Source organism: Corticium candelabrum, chromosome 22, assembly GCF_963422355.1.
Source record: "Corticium candelabrum chromosome 22, ooCorCand1.1, whole genome shotgun sequence".
Lineage (NCBI taxonomy): Eukaryota > Metazoa > Porifera > Homoscleromorpha > Homosclerophorida > Plakinidae > Corticium > Corticium candelabrum.
Genome location: NC_085106.1, coordinates 1,783,892 through 1,799,058, shown reverse-complemented (window position 1 = coordinate 1,799,058; position 15,167 = coordinate 1,783,892). Strand labels below are relative to the sequence as shown.

Genomic DNA, 15,167 nt, shown 5'->3' with positions numbered 1-15,167 from the left:
TCATCGTCTCCTTGACCACCACTCTCGACTAGCTATAGTGAAATCAGTGATTCAGCCTGATCTAGATTATTGCGTTGTTGTATGGAATAATGGCACTGCGGGCATAACGAAGCGGATTCAGAGAATTGAAAAAAGGTTTTTGAGATTATACTTTCTAGCCTGAAACCAAGGGAATCTACTGGAAATATGTCTTCTGCCTTCTCTAAATTTGGTCTCCAATCACATTAGCTAGGCCAGACACTCTTTCTACCTAACTACACTCACTCACCGGTGTCTACATTCTCTAGCTCCTAACAGTGTCAACTTCCGGTATCACTCTCTTGAAAATCATCACTAACACACTCGTCTTACTCAATCAGGACTACATATGCCTAATCCAGACACTGAAGCACTTCGGCAGTCTTCATTTTATCGTGCTCAAAAGTTATGGAATTCTCTTCCATGTAGGCTAAGAATGGTCTCTGAAGTCTCTAATTGCAAGTAGCATCTACGGAAGTTCTGTTACAATGTAGATGATATCTAGATTCATGTGTTCTAAAATATTAGACTTACACTATATAGTATGTATGCTAGCGTAAATATTCATGTATGTGTGCTTGGTACGGTACCTGGAAGATCGACCGCTGAGTTGAGGGTTTTCCGTAGTAAAAGAAATACAAATACAAATACAAATGCTAACGCGCGTTAGAGACGCAACACAGACAACACGTTTGACAAATTATGTGTAGTTGCCGAGTCAATTATTTAACATTTCCACATTCGTTCAAAATGCGATGTGTAAACCTGCCTAGCGACAACTGCCACCAGAAAAATCGGTCCACCAGCAAACAGAGACCAGACAACAAGAGAAAAATCTTGAGACACAAACCAATTGGAATAGCACGCTAAAACGACAGTAGAGCAGCCGAGTGAGTAAGTCAACGCTCCGCTCGCGGCGTGCATCATTTTCAACTGCTTGAGAGTGAATCTAGGCATCAAATTTGGATAGAAAAGGAAAGCACCGCAGCATGACTGAATGGTCGCCATGACACACGCCCCCACACCAAACCATGAATGCCACGACATCAAATGTGGTTTGCCTCTCAAATATTTGTTAGTGACAATCGCAGCGAGACCAAGCAGAAACGTCACTCCAGTGCACGTTTGGACGATCCAGTGGACTGTGGATTTTGTTTTTCGAGATGCCGAGCGAAGCGGGGACGCATGACGAGAAAAGAGTAAGATCGCCTCCGTCATTAGAAACAAAAACTGCAAAAGATTATATCAGAAATGTAAGCAATACATTTAAAAACAATCCAATAAATATGGCTTACAGAAATAACCATGAAAGTTGGATGCCATGGAAACAAAGCTAGAAAAAAATTGTTGAAAAATTTCTGTAAGTTTTTTTAGCGTTTCAGTCGTACCTGAGGAAGGTGTGGCTGTACAGATAATACCGACGGCTAAAGAAAGAGCAGCTGCATGAGCTGCAACGTCTAGAACCACCTCCATGTTTGAGCATGCGCACACAAATTTTACAAATACATGTTGTTTCTTTACATAAAACGCTAATAGACGATACTAATAAACAAATCCAGTCACATTTTAAAAAAATTAATTGTTTGTCGTAACATTTATTTTACAAAAAACGGGCCTGTCCGGGAGTCGAACCCGGGACCACTCGCACCCTAAGCGAGTATCATGCCCCTAGACCAACAGGCCACGTGCCAAATTTAGTGCCTACAGATGTACATGAATATTGTAGCTGTCATTACTAAACAGACCCAATGATACAATATAATTAACAACACCAACAAATAACAATAAATAACAAATAAATAGCCAATAAAAACAGTACAATAAATAAGCATATTTTCACAGCTAAGCTGCAGTCTTCTAAATCTTTATTTATTAACTAAAATGTCTAGCATTGGATTATATGACTGATTGGGATCCCAGAAAAATAGCAAGCTGGATGCTAACTTATATTTGCTGGTTATTGAATTGTTTCCATTACTTGCCAATGCCAAATGGAACAAAAACTGAAGTTAGAAGGCTCAAGCGGCATTCGAAAGCATCCACTTGTGCTGTGTGTGTGTGTGTGTGTGTGTGTGTGTGTGTGTGTGTGTGTGTGTGTGTGTGTGTGTGTGTGTGTTGCGATAGCTCGGTTGGTTAGAGAGTCATCCTTTGGAGTGATTACATCTAGGACCTTGCAGGGTTGCAGGTTCAAGCCACAGTGATGGCGAGCTATAGCATAATTTCCTTGGACAAGAAACTTACACACAATTGCCTTTCTCGACTCAGGAGTATAAATGAGTACCTGGTCTTTGACTGGGGTGCCAAAGGCCTTCGACTGCAACAAAGTCCATCAGCCACTGGGGTCCGGGTGGGACTTCGGATGCCCACACCACAGTTGGCATCGCAATTGATGCTCCTGCGAGCACCTGGCCAGGCTCTAGGAGATTGCTCAGCACGGCCCATAGCTCCTGCTTAGTGCACAGGAACCCAGCCATCTGGCTGGGGGGCATTACCGTTTAATGGCAGCTTCTTATCCATTTGCCATTTCTTGCTATTTGTGTGTGTGTGTGTGTGTGTGTGTGTGTGTGTGTGTGTGTGTGTGTGTGTGTGTGTATGTGTGTGTGTGTGTGTGTGTGTGTGTGTGTGCGTACAATAAAGCATTTCTGTACTCAAAGACAAAACAACTTTCACATTTACACAATCACTATAAACGTAACTGTTACTTTAATGACGGCATATAAAATCCAGTCCATGCCTGCTCATGGTACAATTGATATACAACTATTAGTTAATCACATTACACCAACTTGAGAAATCAGTGTCCACATAACAACATGCAATCAACGTCTTCCTCATGATCATCAATTACATTGGCGGAGGAGGGGGAGGAGGTGGTGGAGGAGGTGGGGGAGGTGGGGGTGGAGGTCCTAGGAAAACATAAAAGTGTGAAAAGACTTCTAAAGACAAAAAGGACTGTTTAGTTAACCTCCAGGTGCTGGTGGTGGAGGCGGAGGAGGAGCAGCAGTTGCTGAACCTTCACTCTCTGAAGCAGATGGGATGCTGGTCTCTGAAGGTAACACATGAAGCAGTATGCATTATCAATTTTATAGATCAAAGTTATGACTTGCTAATCAATGTAGACTTGAGTATGCAACATTACATGTCCAGCAATATGTCTGTCTGCCTGTTTGTCTGTCTGTGTATGTATGTGAACGTGTGTGTGTGTGTGTGTGTCTGTCTGTCTGTCTGTCTGTCTGTCTGTCTGTCTGTCTTGTACAGTCTTGCAACTCTCAAGTGATTTTTAAGAAGTTGTCAAAGTTGTCTAAGTGCGACTTCAAGACTTTACATATGATAGAAACATTCAACACTTTGTCCATTGACTGTTATTGTTTTGCATAAAGTTAGCGCTTGTTATCGGTGTAGAGTAAGTGTTCAAATAAAAAGTAAAACAATCTGTCTGTCTGTCTGTCTGTCTATCTGTCTGTCTGTCTGTCTGTCAAAGAACATTTATTGAAAACATCACTGCTAATACAGAAAAGGCTACATATAACACTAAGAGTTCAATATAAACAACCATAGTGGTCGTAGAATCACAACTCTAACAAACAGCCATCTGATGTTTGTAGCTATCATCTACAGAGTCATTACTACAAACTATTCTGTCAATCTTTTTAGCTAAAACACTACTATTGCAACGTTGTAATGTTATTGACAGTATTCGCCGCCAGTACGTTTTAAATTCAATCGAACTCAGCTTTCCATCTTCATCACGTGATCTTAGTGAGATCTGGTGAAGAAACTTCCCCAACATCCAAAGTGTTCGAAAACCAAGGGAATCACGGAGAACCTCCACCAGTGTGCCTTTATTTGCTGTACTTCTCTATCTTCTTTTCTGTTAGTCTGTGTGTCTGTCTGTGTGTCTGTGTGTGTGTGTGCGTGTCTGTCTGTCTGTCTGTCTGTCTGTCTGTCTCGTATTGGAGAAAAAGATTTTCTACAATTCTGCAAAGATGCTAGTTATCCTTAGAAAACTTCCAAAACTGTCACCTAATCATGGTGATTTAGATAGATTATTTGATTTTGACATTCAAAGTCAAGTCCATTAGTTAATGACTTTGTTGTTTGTAAGGACTGATTTGTATTTAAAAAATCCTAGCATATGTACAAGCAGAATCTGTATGAGAATAAATTCTGTCTGTCTGTCTGTCTGTCTGTGTTCAATGCAACAATAAACTACAATCCTCACCCTCTCGTGCTTCTCGTTCTTCCGTTTCCTCCGCTGCCGTTTTATCAGCCCTAAAGAAAATACGAGCACTGCTGAGAGAATAAAACAGCTGCTGAAACTCCTAACAAAAAGAAAACAAAAACATTAAACACCAAAACTCCACAGTAATGTGTATATAATGCAACCAGTTGGTATTGCTCCATTCGTCTTGACGTAAGAGTCATTGTCTGCAGTAGCTTTTCATCTCGTCTCTCCCTCTGAGCGGATACTCTAGCTTCTTCCTACAAACACCAATACAGTCAGCATCTAATAACAAGAGAGAAACGCACTGTAAATGACCAAATCTCGTCTGTACTTCTCTCGGAGTGTGCCAAACCAATGCAGCGAATCGAAGTCTCTGTACTGATCAAGCAACTTGAGGATATACGCAATACCTAGAAATCGGTTACATTATAGGCTTTAGGGCAGTGCGGCTTATACTGTAGCTACTAAGTCTGAACGACAGTAAAACTGCATTAGAAATATACAAACATAACACAAAGTGATGTATATCAGTAAAATTAAATACATGACACGTGTCTATATCACGTGATTTACATCACGTGACTTATATCATATCACGTGGCTTGCATCACGTGACTACATCATCTGATAGCTGTGTCACGTGATGTGGCATGCTATCATATAAAGATTACATCTGAATTTGACAGTCACACTAACCCATTGCAAATCCATCGTCCGTGAAAGCAGCTCCTGTCTTGTTCTTCTTGCCCATTTTCTCTTTCGCACCCATAATGTGTTCGACAAAGTTGAGTGTCTGTTGAGCAACGAGAAATCACAACATCAGGCTTATGTCTATTGCCATGTATGAGCATATGTGACCAGAGGAGGAACAATCATGTAGAAGTTTCGAAGATGTTTCTGTTTGTCTCCACGAAATACGGGGGCGTAGACGTCAACCAGCAACTATAATGTAAACATTTATGTAAAGAAATATTAAATGATTGACAGATAAACAACCAGAAAAACGAGTAAATATAAACAAATAAACAAAATACAATCAAATAAACACAGACAAATTGATGGATGAAATCTCATACAAGACTTTGACATTGATACATCACTTTCAATTTTTCTGTTAATTTCAACGACTTCAACATTTTTCAATTGCTAACCTTGAAATACTCGGTCCCTTCGGCAAAATTCTTTGACAAATTGGCAGCCGCTGCATCCAAGCATCTACTCAATGTTAATATCAATTACCAACATTTTTACTAAAATGTGCTCCACACCTTGATGCTGTTTTTGTATCGTCACTTAGACCTTCTTCAGTCACGAGCTCCTCAAACACGATGATGTCCTCGAGATCAGGAACAAACCTGCATGCAAGTAGCATATCAGACTTGCTCTTTGGAAATCCGATGAGATGTTGGCTCACCTAATAGCATCACTACAGCAATGTAGGCCTCCAGATCTGATCATTCGGACGTAGCCCATAGCATTGCCTAACAGGAAATGATGAAAAATAGAAGTAATTAGAATGTACAGAGAACAACAAGCAGAAAAAGACACAAAGAAGTAAACACGGAAATGCAAAAACCTGAAACGTATGACAAACAGAAAATTGAAACAAAATGAGAATAAGATACAGACATGTGTAACAGACGAGACGATGAAAACAAAGACAAACAAATAAACACAACAATCTCACCTATTTGGCTAATGAGAATTCTGAACTGATCAAGGTAAGTGTACCCGTCTGGTGTAAGGCCAAGCTTCCTTATTCCTTTGTTGAACTTCTCCACTCGTTCAAATGGATACTAAAAACATCAAATTCCAACACTTAACTTCCTGTACACACACACACACACACACACACACACACACACACACACAAAATGGACAAATGTTAAGCCCTCCATGTCTTTCGACGTCAACCTTGAGGTCAGTTGCGGAGATAGCTCCGCCTGCCTCTAGAGACAGGGCCTCCATGCGCTACGTGGAGTCTTGGGGCCAGCGCTACAATCCACCTGGAGCTTGACCTGAGTCATCCAGGGGCACTGACAATGGCGCAGTTCTGGGACTGGACACCAAGGCCCACATGTACCCGTCTGCTGCATGATGTTGCTGCCAAGCCAGTGGTATTGTCCACCCCAGTCAATGACCAGGTACTCATTTATACTCCTGAGTCAAGAGAAGCAAGTGTGGGTGAGTTTCTTCCTCAAGGAAACTGCGACAGTGGAGCTTCCACCAGGATCAAACCTTTAACCCTCATCACGGAATACAAGATCCCGAATGTCATCACCACGCTCTACCATCTGCTCCATTGTGACACACACACAAACACACACACACACACACACACACACACACACACACACACACACACACACACACACACACACACAATTGCAAACCTTCTGGTCAAGTTCTGCCTTTGCCTCTTTAAAGAAACGAATGTCCTGCACACAAACAACATAAACTACAGCAAGACTGTCACCGTGTCAAGAGTCAATACTTTGATGAGCTTTGCTTTAATGTGCTCGTCAAAGAGAAACTGAGAAAAAATAACAAACTTCTTTCTCAAATATTGATACGTAAAGTTTACCTACAAAATAAGCAAACGACAAGTCAAGACAACACAACCTCAAACATATTTCAGAATTTTTCAAAAACGTAAAGCAAGTAATTCATGTTGATCTTTGCATTTACTGCATGTCATTGTCATGGTGATTGTTGTCATGGCAGCTGTTGTCATGGTGATTGTCATAGTGATTGTTGTCTGGTGAGTGTTGTCATAGTGATTGTTGTCATGGTAAATATTGTCATGGTGATTGTTGTCATACCGTTGTGTTCATTATGCCTGTGCCGTGCGTTCTTATTGAGTTGGCGATGTGTCGGATGTTGATTGTGTTGAGGACTTTGCTGTTGGATGATCGTTCAACAAAAACTTGGTTGTTCAAGTTGTATAGATACCGTGATACAAAGACATGGATATTTCTCATGATTTCCAGTACGTCTAATCCCTGACAAACAAAAACAATGCAATACAATAATGTACATGATGCCTGAGTGTGTGTGTGTGTGTGTGTGTGTGTGTGTGTGTGTGTGTGTGTGTGTGTGTGTGTGTGTGAGTGTGTGTGTGTGTGTGTGTGTGTGTGTGTGTCTGTGTGTGTCTGGTGCATGTCTGTCTGTCCGTCTGTCTGTCTTATCTCTGTTTGTTTGTCTGTCTGTCTGTCTGTCTGTCTGTCTTATCTCTGTTTGTTTGTCTGTCTGTCTGTCTGTCCATCCATCAGTCCGTCTGTCTACCCATCTGTCTACCCATCTGTCTGTCTGCCTGTCTGTCTGTCTACCCATCTGTCCATCCGTCCGTCCGTCTGTCTGCCTGCCTGTCTGTCTGTCTGTCTGTCTGTCTTATCTCTGTTTGTTTGTCTGTCTGTCTGTCCATCCATCAGTCCGTTTGTCTGGTAGTCTGTCTTATCTCTGTTTGTTTGTCTGTCTGTCTGTCCATCTGTCTGGTTGACTGTCCTATCTCTGTTTGTTTGTCTGCCTGTCTGTCCATCCATCAGTCCGTCTGTCTACCCATCTGTCTGTCTGCCTGTCTGTCTGTCTGTCTGTCTGCCCATCTGTCTGTCCATCTGCCTGTCTGTCTGTCTGTCTGTCTGTCTGTCTTATCTCTGTTTGTTTGTCTGTCTGTCTGTCCATCCATCAGTCCGTCTGTCTACCCATCTGTCTACCCATCTGTCTGTCTGCCTGTCTACCCATCTGTCCATCCGTCTGTCTGTCTGCCTGTCTGTCTGTCTTATCTCTGTTTGTTTGTCTGTCTGTCTGTCCATCCATCAGTCCGTTTGTCTGGTTGTCTGTCTTATCTCTGTTTGTTTGTCTGTCTGTCTGTCCATCTGTCTGGTTGACTGTCCTATCTCTGTTTGTTTGTCTGCCTGTCTGTCCATCCATCAGTCCGTCTGTCTACCCATCTGTCTGTCTGCCTGTCTGTCTGTCTGTCTGTCTGTCTGCCCATCTGTCTGTCCGTTTGCCTGTCTGTCTGTCTGTTTTATCTCTATTTGTTTGTCTGTCTGTCTGTCCATCCATCAGTCCGTCTGTCTACCCATCTGTCTGTCTGTCTGTCTGTCTGTCTGTCTGTCTGCCCATCTGTCTGTCCGTCTGTCTGTCTATCTGTCTGTCTTATCTCTGTTTGTTTGTCTGTCTGTCTGTCCATCCATCAGTCCGTCTGTCTACCCATCTGTCTGTCTGTCTGTCTGTCTGTCTGCCCATCTGTCTGTCCGTCTGTCTGTCTATCTGTCTGTCTTATCTCTGTTTGTTTGTCTGTCTGTCTGTCCATCCATCAGTCCGTCTGTCTACCCATCTGTCTGTCTGCCTGTCTGTCTGTCTGTCTGCCCGTCTGTCTGTCTGTCTTATCTCTGTTTGTTTGTTTGTCTGTCTGTCTGTCCATCCATCAGTCCATCTGTCTGGTTGTCTGTCTGATTTCTGTTTGTTTGTCTGTCTGTCTGTCTGTCCATCTATCAGTCCATTTGTCTACCTGGCTGTCTGTCTGTCTGTCTGTCTGTCTGTCTGTCCACCAACCAACCTGCAAACCATTAATTGATATTCACTAATTTAGAATGCCTACGTAATTGTCTTGTGTCCACATATTCAACAATCTACTCAATACGTCATTCATTGATCCTAACATCTGCTTGTCCAGATTTCATGCCTCAATAACAACAAACAGCAACAAAACAAATGACAATAATCCATCCCAACCTGCTCAATTGTTTGACTCGGTAAATGCACCTCCGTCATCACCAGTCCATACTTCTGACTGGCAAGATTTCTCATCTCACCGTACTTCCTCCAGTCATGCAACGCAACCGTTGTCAAGTTATAGAACGTCCTGTCAAGATACAATGTCACGTGACCTTTGATATCAATAAATCTGTCAAAAAATCTGATGGGTTTGACTCTGAGAAACGGACTCAGGTCACGTAAGCCAACCTAGTGGACACATGATGGTCAACAAAAGGTGGAGATGTAAATGTAAATGCTGAAAGACGTTTACTCTGTATGGATTGCGGTCGTCTTGCTTTTCCTCTGAATGTATACTTAGACGCAGGTCTGTTTCAATGTCTCGACAAAGTGGAGATATAATTTGCTGGCAAAAAAAAAATGAAGTCAGACCAACCAAATTTATGATGCCCAGATATTTGAACATGAAACCTGGACCAACCGATCTATAAGATAATAAAGAGCGAGACAACAGACAGGCAGCCACCCCCAGACAAAATAGTAAAGTAAATTATGGACAAACAAAATCAACTGACAGACATCAAACCCGGATCCAGAGAGGGGGTTCAGGGGGTTGAAACCCCCTCTTTTCCAATAGGCGTGATTTAATAATTTCATATAATTTCATTAGAATTAGTAATGCTATAAATAACTGCTAACAGTGGACCCGCTCTTTCAAAAATTCCTGGATCCGGCCTTGCAGACGTACTGACATACATACAACAAACAGACAAACAATAGACACAATTAGATAAAACTAGATACACACAACAAACAAACAACAAACAAAACAAACAAAACAAACAAAAAAGTAAAACAAACAAATAAACAAACAACAAAACAAAACAAACAAACAACAACAAAACAAACAACAACAAAACAAACAACAACAAAACAAACAACAACAAAACAAACAACAAAACAAACAAAAGAAGCAAAACAAACTAACAAAAAACAAAACCAGAAGCAAAACAAACAAACAAAAGAAGCAAAACAAACAAACAACAACAAAACAAACAAACAAACAAACAACAAAACAAACAAACAACAACAAAACAAACAAAAGAAGTAAAACAAACAAATAAACAAACAACAAACAAAACAAACAAACAACAACAAAACAAACAAACAACAACAAAACAAACAAATAACAAAACAAACAAAAGAAGCAAAACAAACAAAAGAAGCAAAACAAACAAACAAGAAACAAAAGAAGCGAAACAAACAAACAAGAAACAAAACAAGAAGCGAAACAAACAAACAAGAAACAAAACAAACAAACAAACAAAACAAACAAAAGAAGCAAAACAAAACAAACAACAAAACAAACAAACAACAAAACAAAAGAAGCAAAACAAACAAACAAGAAACAAAACAAGAAGCGAAACAAACAAACAAAAAAAGCAAAACAAACAAACAAGAAACAAAACAAACAAACAAACAAAACAAACAAAAAAGCAAAACAAAACAAACAAACAAACAAACAAAAACAAGTAAAACAAATAAAACAAACAAACAAACAAAACAAACAAAAACAAGTAAAACAAACAAACAAAAACAAGTAAAACAAATAAAACAAAAACAAATTAGCTAAATTTGATACACAGAGCAAACAAACAAACAACAGACATACACACAACCAAGCAGGTGAAGTCACTGACAACAAATACACAAACACTAAACTATACAAACACAAATAATGCCGACAGCCCACAAAATGCCAAACCAAGATTCTCTCCACACACAACTAACCTCCTGCATCATTCCCATCACTTCCTTGTCAAATGCCTCCAACAGAGCATCCTGCTGCTCTTCATGAAGCACGAGATGAAGCGGGACACAGCAGTCTCTCAATGCAGCAAACATGTACTAAAACAGATATAATACAAAACCTATAAAACATGATATGGCAACACAATTACATGTAGCCTGTTTGCATCGCCTGGATTCTCGTAGAGATCGGTAAAGTATGGTACAACAACGTTCTGAAATGGAAAACACTCAAAATATTGCAGTAACTAACAAAAGAAACAAACAAAAACAAACAAAAACAGACAAACAAAACCAAAGTAGATACACAAAAAACAATATACACACATACAAAAACAAATTAATACACAAAACAAACAAACAATAAACAAACAAACAAAAAACAAATTAATACACAAAACAAACAAATAGACAAACAAACAAAAACAAAGAGACAAACAATAGACATACAAACAAATTAGATACACAAACCAAACAAACAAACAAATAAAAACAAACAAACAACAGACAAAGAAACAAAAATAACTGGATAAACAAACAAATAAAAACAGACAAACAAACAAAAACAAGAAACAATAGACAAACAAACAAATTAGATACACAAACTAAACAAACAAAACAAATAAACAAATAAAAACAAACAAACAAACAAAAATAATTGGCTAAACAAACCAACAAACAAAAACAGACAAACAAACAATAGACAGACAAACAAAAACAAACAAACAAATTAGATACACACACCAAACAAACAAACAAAAAAATAAAGAAATAAAAATAAACAAACAACAGACAAACAAACAAAAATAATTGGATAAACAAACAAAAACAGACAAACAAACAAACAAAAACAGACAAACAAATAAAAACAACAAACAATAGACAAACAAACAAAAACAAACAAAAACAAACAATAAACACACAAACAAACAAAAACAAATTGGATAAACAAACAAACAAACAACAAACAATAGACAAACAAACAACAGACAACTGAGAATAAATAACGTACTCGATGCCAATACAAAAAGCTGCAATCACATGCCCAGTGAAGTTTGGGTATGAGTCCAGCTGATATTTCAAGCTTCTTCATTGCATTGATCAAACTTGATTGTTCTTCACGAACAAAGAGCTGAGGCTACAAGTGAAATTGATAGTATGTAGTTATCTAATGAAGACTAGATATGCTATTGTATAAATTGATAGCAACTTGGTACGTAAGTGAACAAGCAAACAAACAGTAAATGGGTACTTTGTTTCTGTACTTTGTTTTGTTCATTGTTTCATTTTCACAGATGTGCACTGAGGTTAAGATGTGTGTGTGGGTGGGTGTGCTTGTCTGTCTGTCTATCAGTCTGTTTAACAAGCACAAAAAGTGTGTGTGTGTGTGTGTGTGTGTGTGTGTGCGCACGCGCACGTGCGCGTGTGTCCCCAGTCCATGTGTGTGTGTGTGTGTGTGTCTGCCTGTCTGTCTGTCCATGTGTGTCTCCATCCATGCATGTGTGTCTGTCTGTCAGTGTGTCCAAGTGTGTGTCCACCCGCACATGTGTGTGTTTGTGTGCATGTCTGTCTGTTTGTCCGTCTGTCTGCCTGTCTGTCTGTTTGTCCATCCATGCACGTGTCTGTCTATCAGTCTGTCCAACAAACACAAACGACCTCTACCTTGTGTGGTGTGTGTGTGTGTGTGTGTGTGTGTGTGTGTGTGTGTGTGTGTGTGTGTGTGTGTGTGTGTGTGTGTGTGTGTGTGTGTGTGTGATCTCACCATAGCCAGAGCAATGCCAAGTGCCATATTTGCCACAATAAGTCTCTCTTTCGTTCCTACACAGAAGAGTAACCACCATCACTCCCCTTCGCACAACAAGCCACAAAGCATTCGTTGCACCAAACTCATCAAATCAAGCACAACAAAATGAACAAAACTACACACCAACACACAACAACAAAATAAACAAAAGTAACAACAACATGCAATTGCTAATTTCCTATAATAAAATATACAAATTCTATTGACCTAAACTTACAGCTAATTAAATCATCAAATGTACACAAATACATCTATGTCTCTCACAGTTACTTTATATCTGAAATTTTGTTATCACTGTTGTACCTGGGCCGTTGAGGCATGACAGCATGAGACTGAGTGCAGCAAGACTATCCTATAATGAAGCAATGATAGAAGATGATGGCACATCGTATTATGATTTTGTGTACTGTACCAGTTTCTTGTCTGAATATTTCTTGTCTGCAATGAGACGTTGCTGTACAAACAAACACAAAAGGTTTTAGACACTTAATATTATTAAGTGTGTCTGCATGCACGCGAGCACACACGCACACACACTTGACAGACAGACAGACAAACAGACACAGACACACACACACAGACACACACACACACACACACACACACACACACACACACACACACACACACACACTCACTCACCTTTACTTGTTGTACAATTGAGACACAAAGCAAGGAATAATATTGAACCATTTGACTTAATGACTCAGACACAGTCAAAGAACATCGATAGAATGTTTGCTCAATTGACTAGAAAAAGACACATAAATATGTCACACACACACACACACACACACACACACACACACACACACACACACACACACACACACACACACACACACACACACACACACACACACTGGCATCCATATATGTATGTATATGCACACACAACAAAGTGCTTGAAAACCTCATTACAAAATTAATAAAAATGTAGCTCTTAACCTTGAGCAGTTCCACCAATTTGCATATTGCAAGCACTTCATTCTTTTTCATTGGAGAGCGCAAGGTGTAATGAAGATTACAGAGTGTGCGAAGCAGATGGCAGAGACTGTGTGCATACTTCAAACCCTGCACACACACAACACAAATTACCAAAAAATTGTTCAAGAATACACAAGAAGCACAGTCAGTTAAGAATACACACTCACTCACTTTTATTTCAACTCAGAAAAAGGTAATCACAAATGTTAGTAGCTAATTTAGTAAGTTTAGTCAGCATAGAATAATACTAGAATAACATACAAGGAAACTCACTCACTCACTCACACACACACTCTCTCTCTCTCTCACACACACACACACACACACACACACACACACACACACACACACACACATGTATATATAAGCCAATGTTTTATAAATCCAACCACTTCACAAACGTACACAAACTGAAATCTACTCTTTGTCCCATTCCATTCCATTCCCTCCCTCATTCCTTACCGTCCTCCTTCTCCTCAAACAGACTAAATTAGAAACCAATTGAGAAATCAATAAGCATACAAGTACACACACAAACGATAGAAAAATCACACAAAACAACTTCAATACACTAAAACAAAATGACCAAACAGGTACCATACAAACACTCACAGACACGTACATTATGTGTAAAAACATGTTGATTTGCATACATCAATTAATAGATCTGTTTGGTGCAATACGTCTTTTTGGCCACCCGAAGATGGTCGTAGTGATTCCATATTGATCATCCATGATGAAATCTGCAGGTACCAACTTCGTGCCTCTCTGAAGAAGAGAATAAAATTTTTGACCAAACAAATCACAAACAGACAAATACAAAATAGACAAACTCACAAACAAATATACAAAAATACATAATTGACAACAAACTAACAAAAACAAAGAAACATACAAACAACATACAAACATACAAACAAACAAACAAACAGACATATGATACATACAAACTGACAACAAACAAATAAACATACAACAGACATACAGACAAACAGCCAGCCAGCCAAACAAACAGACAATACATATATAAATAAACTAGTAAATGCTCGTTAGCATTGTTTTAGACGAGCAATGGTGTTATGTCTTTACTTGTTCTCGTAGCAATGGTCATGTAACAATGGTCGCACAACAATGGTTGCCTAGCAATAATTTCTGTCAAACTAACGAGCAGAAACTCAGAAAATAGACTTTCTATCTTCTTCTAGCTTTCCTTTCCATTCCTTTTGTTACGCCTCAGTCTCCTTTGCTCCCTAGTTGCGTACGGGAGGAAAATTGAGAGTCACTCCACTCTTCTCGCCATAAATTATAATTGAGTCAACCCCTTGAAAGCGGACCCTTGATTCATTTTTGGTGCATATGTTGCGGCATCAAAATTTCATTCATCTGGCATCGTCGTTATGTCGATCTGTCTCTCTGTCTCTCCGTTTTTCTGTAAATTCATATGACAACTGCTAGACATCTATATCTAAATATAATTTATCTCAACCTCAATTGACATAAACCTCAACCTCAATTGACTTCGCTCGTCAATAAATGCCTAACGAACACATTGCTAAACAGATAGACATACTCATGAGCAGCTAAAGACAGGCAAGCAAGCAGAGA

General features: G+C 39.5%; 2 protein-coding genes and 1 non-coding gene across 3 annotated transcripts in view; all 3 read right to left on the bottom strand.

Moving 5' to 3' along the window:
* Positions 1-635: 635 nt before the first annotated feature.
* LOC134197501 (transmembrane reductase CYB561D2-like) lies at positions 636-1,495 on the bottom strand. The gene is made up of 3 exons (XM_062666835.1): positions 1,407-1,495; positions 1,314-1,351; positions 636-1,248 (listed from the first exon to the last, which is right to left on the bottom strand). The coding sequence occupies exons 1-3, from the start codon at positions 1,489-1,491 to the stop codon at positions 745-747; spliced, it is 627 nt and encodes a 208-aa protein (XP_062522819.1). The 5' UTR covers positions 1,492-1,495; the 3' UTR covers positions 636-744.
* A 134-nt stretch (positions 1,496-1,629) lies between these two features.
* On the bottom strand, positions 1,630-1,701 carry Trnap-agg (transfer RNA proline (anticodon AGG)). Its single transcript has one exon. It is a non-coding gene; the product is annotated as a tRNA-Pro (tRNA).
* A 966-nt stretch (positions 1,702-2,667) lies between these two features.
* Positions 2,668-15,167, bottom strand: part of LOC134197238 (WASH complex subunit 4-like) — a 17,657-nt gene continuing 5,157 nt past the window's right edge. Inside the window, exons 13-37 of the mRNA XM_062666523.1 lie at positions 14,216-14,330; positions 13,524-13,649; positions 13,218-13,325; positions 12,988-13,029; positions 12,879-12,927; positions 12,534-12,589; positions 11,784-11,909; positions 10,924-10,986; positions 10,754-10,870; positions 9,276-9,368; positions 8,981-9,211; positions 7,066-7,245; positions 6,738-6,827; positions 6,637-6,681; positions 5,931-6,039; positions 5,658-5,724; positions 5,512-5,598; positions 5,395-5,458; positions 5,102-5,185; positions 4,940-5,036; positions 4,559-4,653; positions 4,405-4,500; positions 4,241-4,340; positions 2,984-3,064; positions 2,668-2,924 (exon numbers count right to left, since the gene is read on the bottom strand). Coding sequence (XP_062522507.1) covers positions 2,863-2,924; positions 2,984-3,064; positions 4,241-4,340; positions 4,405-4,500; positions 4,559-4,653; positions 4,940-5,036; positions 5,102-5,185; positions 5,395-5,458; positions 5,512-5,598; positions 5,658-5,724; positions 5,931-6,039; positions 6,637-6,681; positions 6,738-6,827; positions 7,066-7,245; positions 8,981-9,211; positions 9,276-9,368; positions 10,754-10,870; positions 10,924-10,986; positions 11,784-11,909; positions 12,534-12,589; positions 12,879-12,927; positions 12,988-13,029; positions 13,218-13,325; positions 13,524-13,649; positions 14,216-14,330 — 2,383 coding nt within the window. The 3' untranslated portion in view covers positions 2,668-2,862. The remainder of the gene's footprint in view (positions 2,925-2,983; positions 3,065-4,240; positions 4,341-4,404; positions 4,501-4,558; positions 4,654-4,939; positions 5,037-5,101; positions 5,186-5,394; positions 5,459-5,511; positions 5,599-5,657; positions 5,725-5,930; positions 6,040-6,636; positions 6,682-6,737; positions 6,828-7,065; positions 7,246-8,980; positions 9,212-9,275; positions 9,369-10,753; positions 10,871-10,923; positions 10,987-11,783; positions 11,910-12,533; positions 12,590-12,878; positions 12,928-12,987; positions 13,030-13,217; positions 13,326-13,523; positions 13,650-14,215; positions 14,331-15,167) is intronic.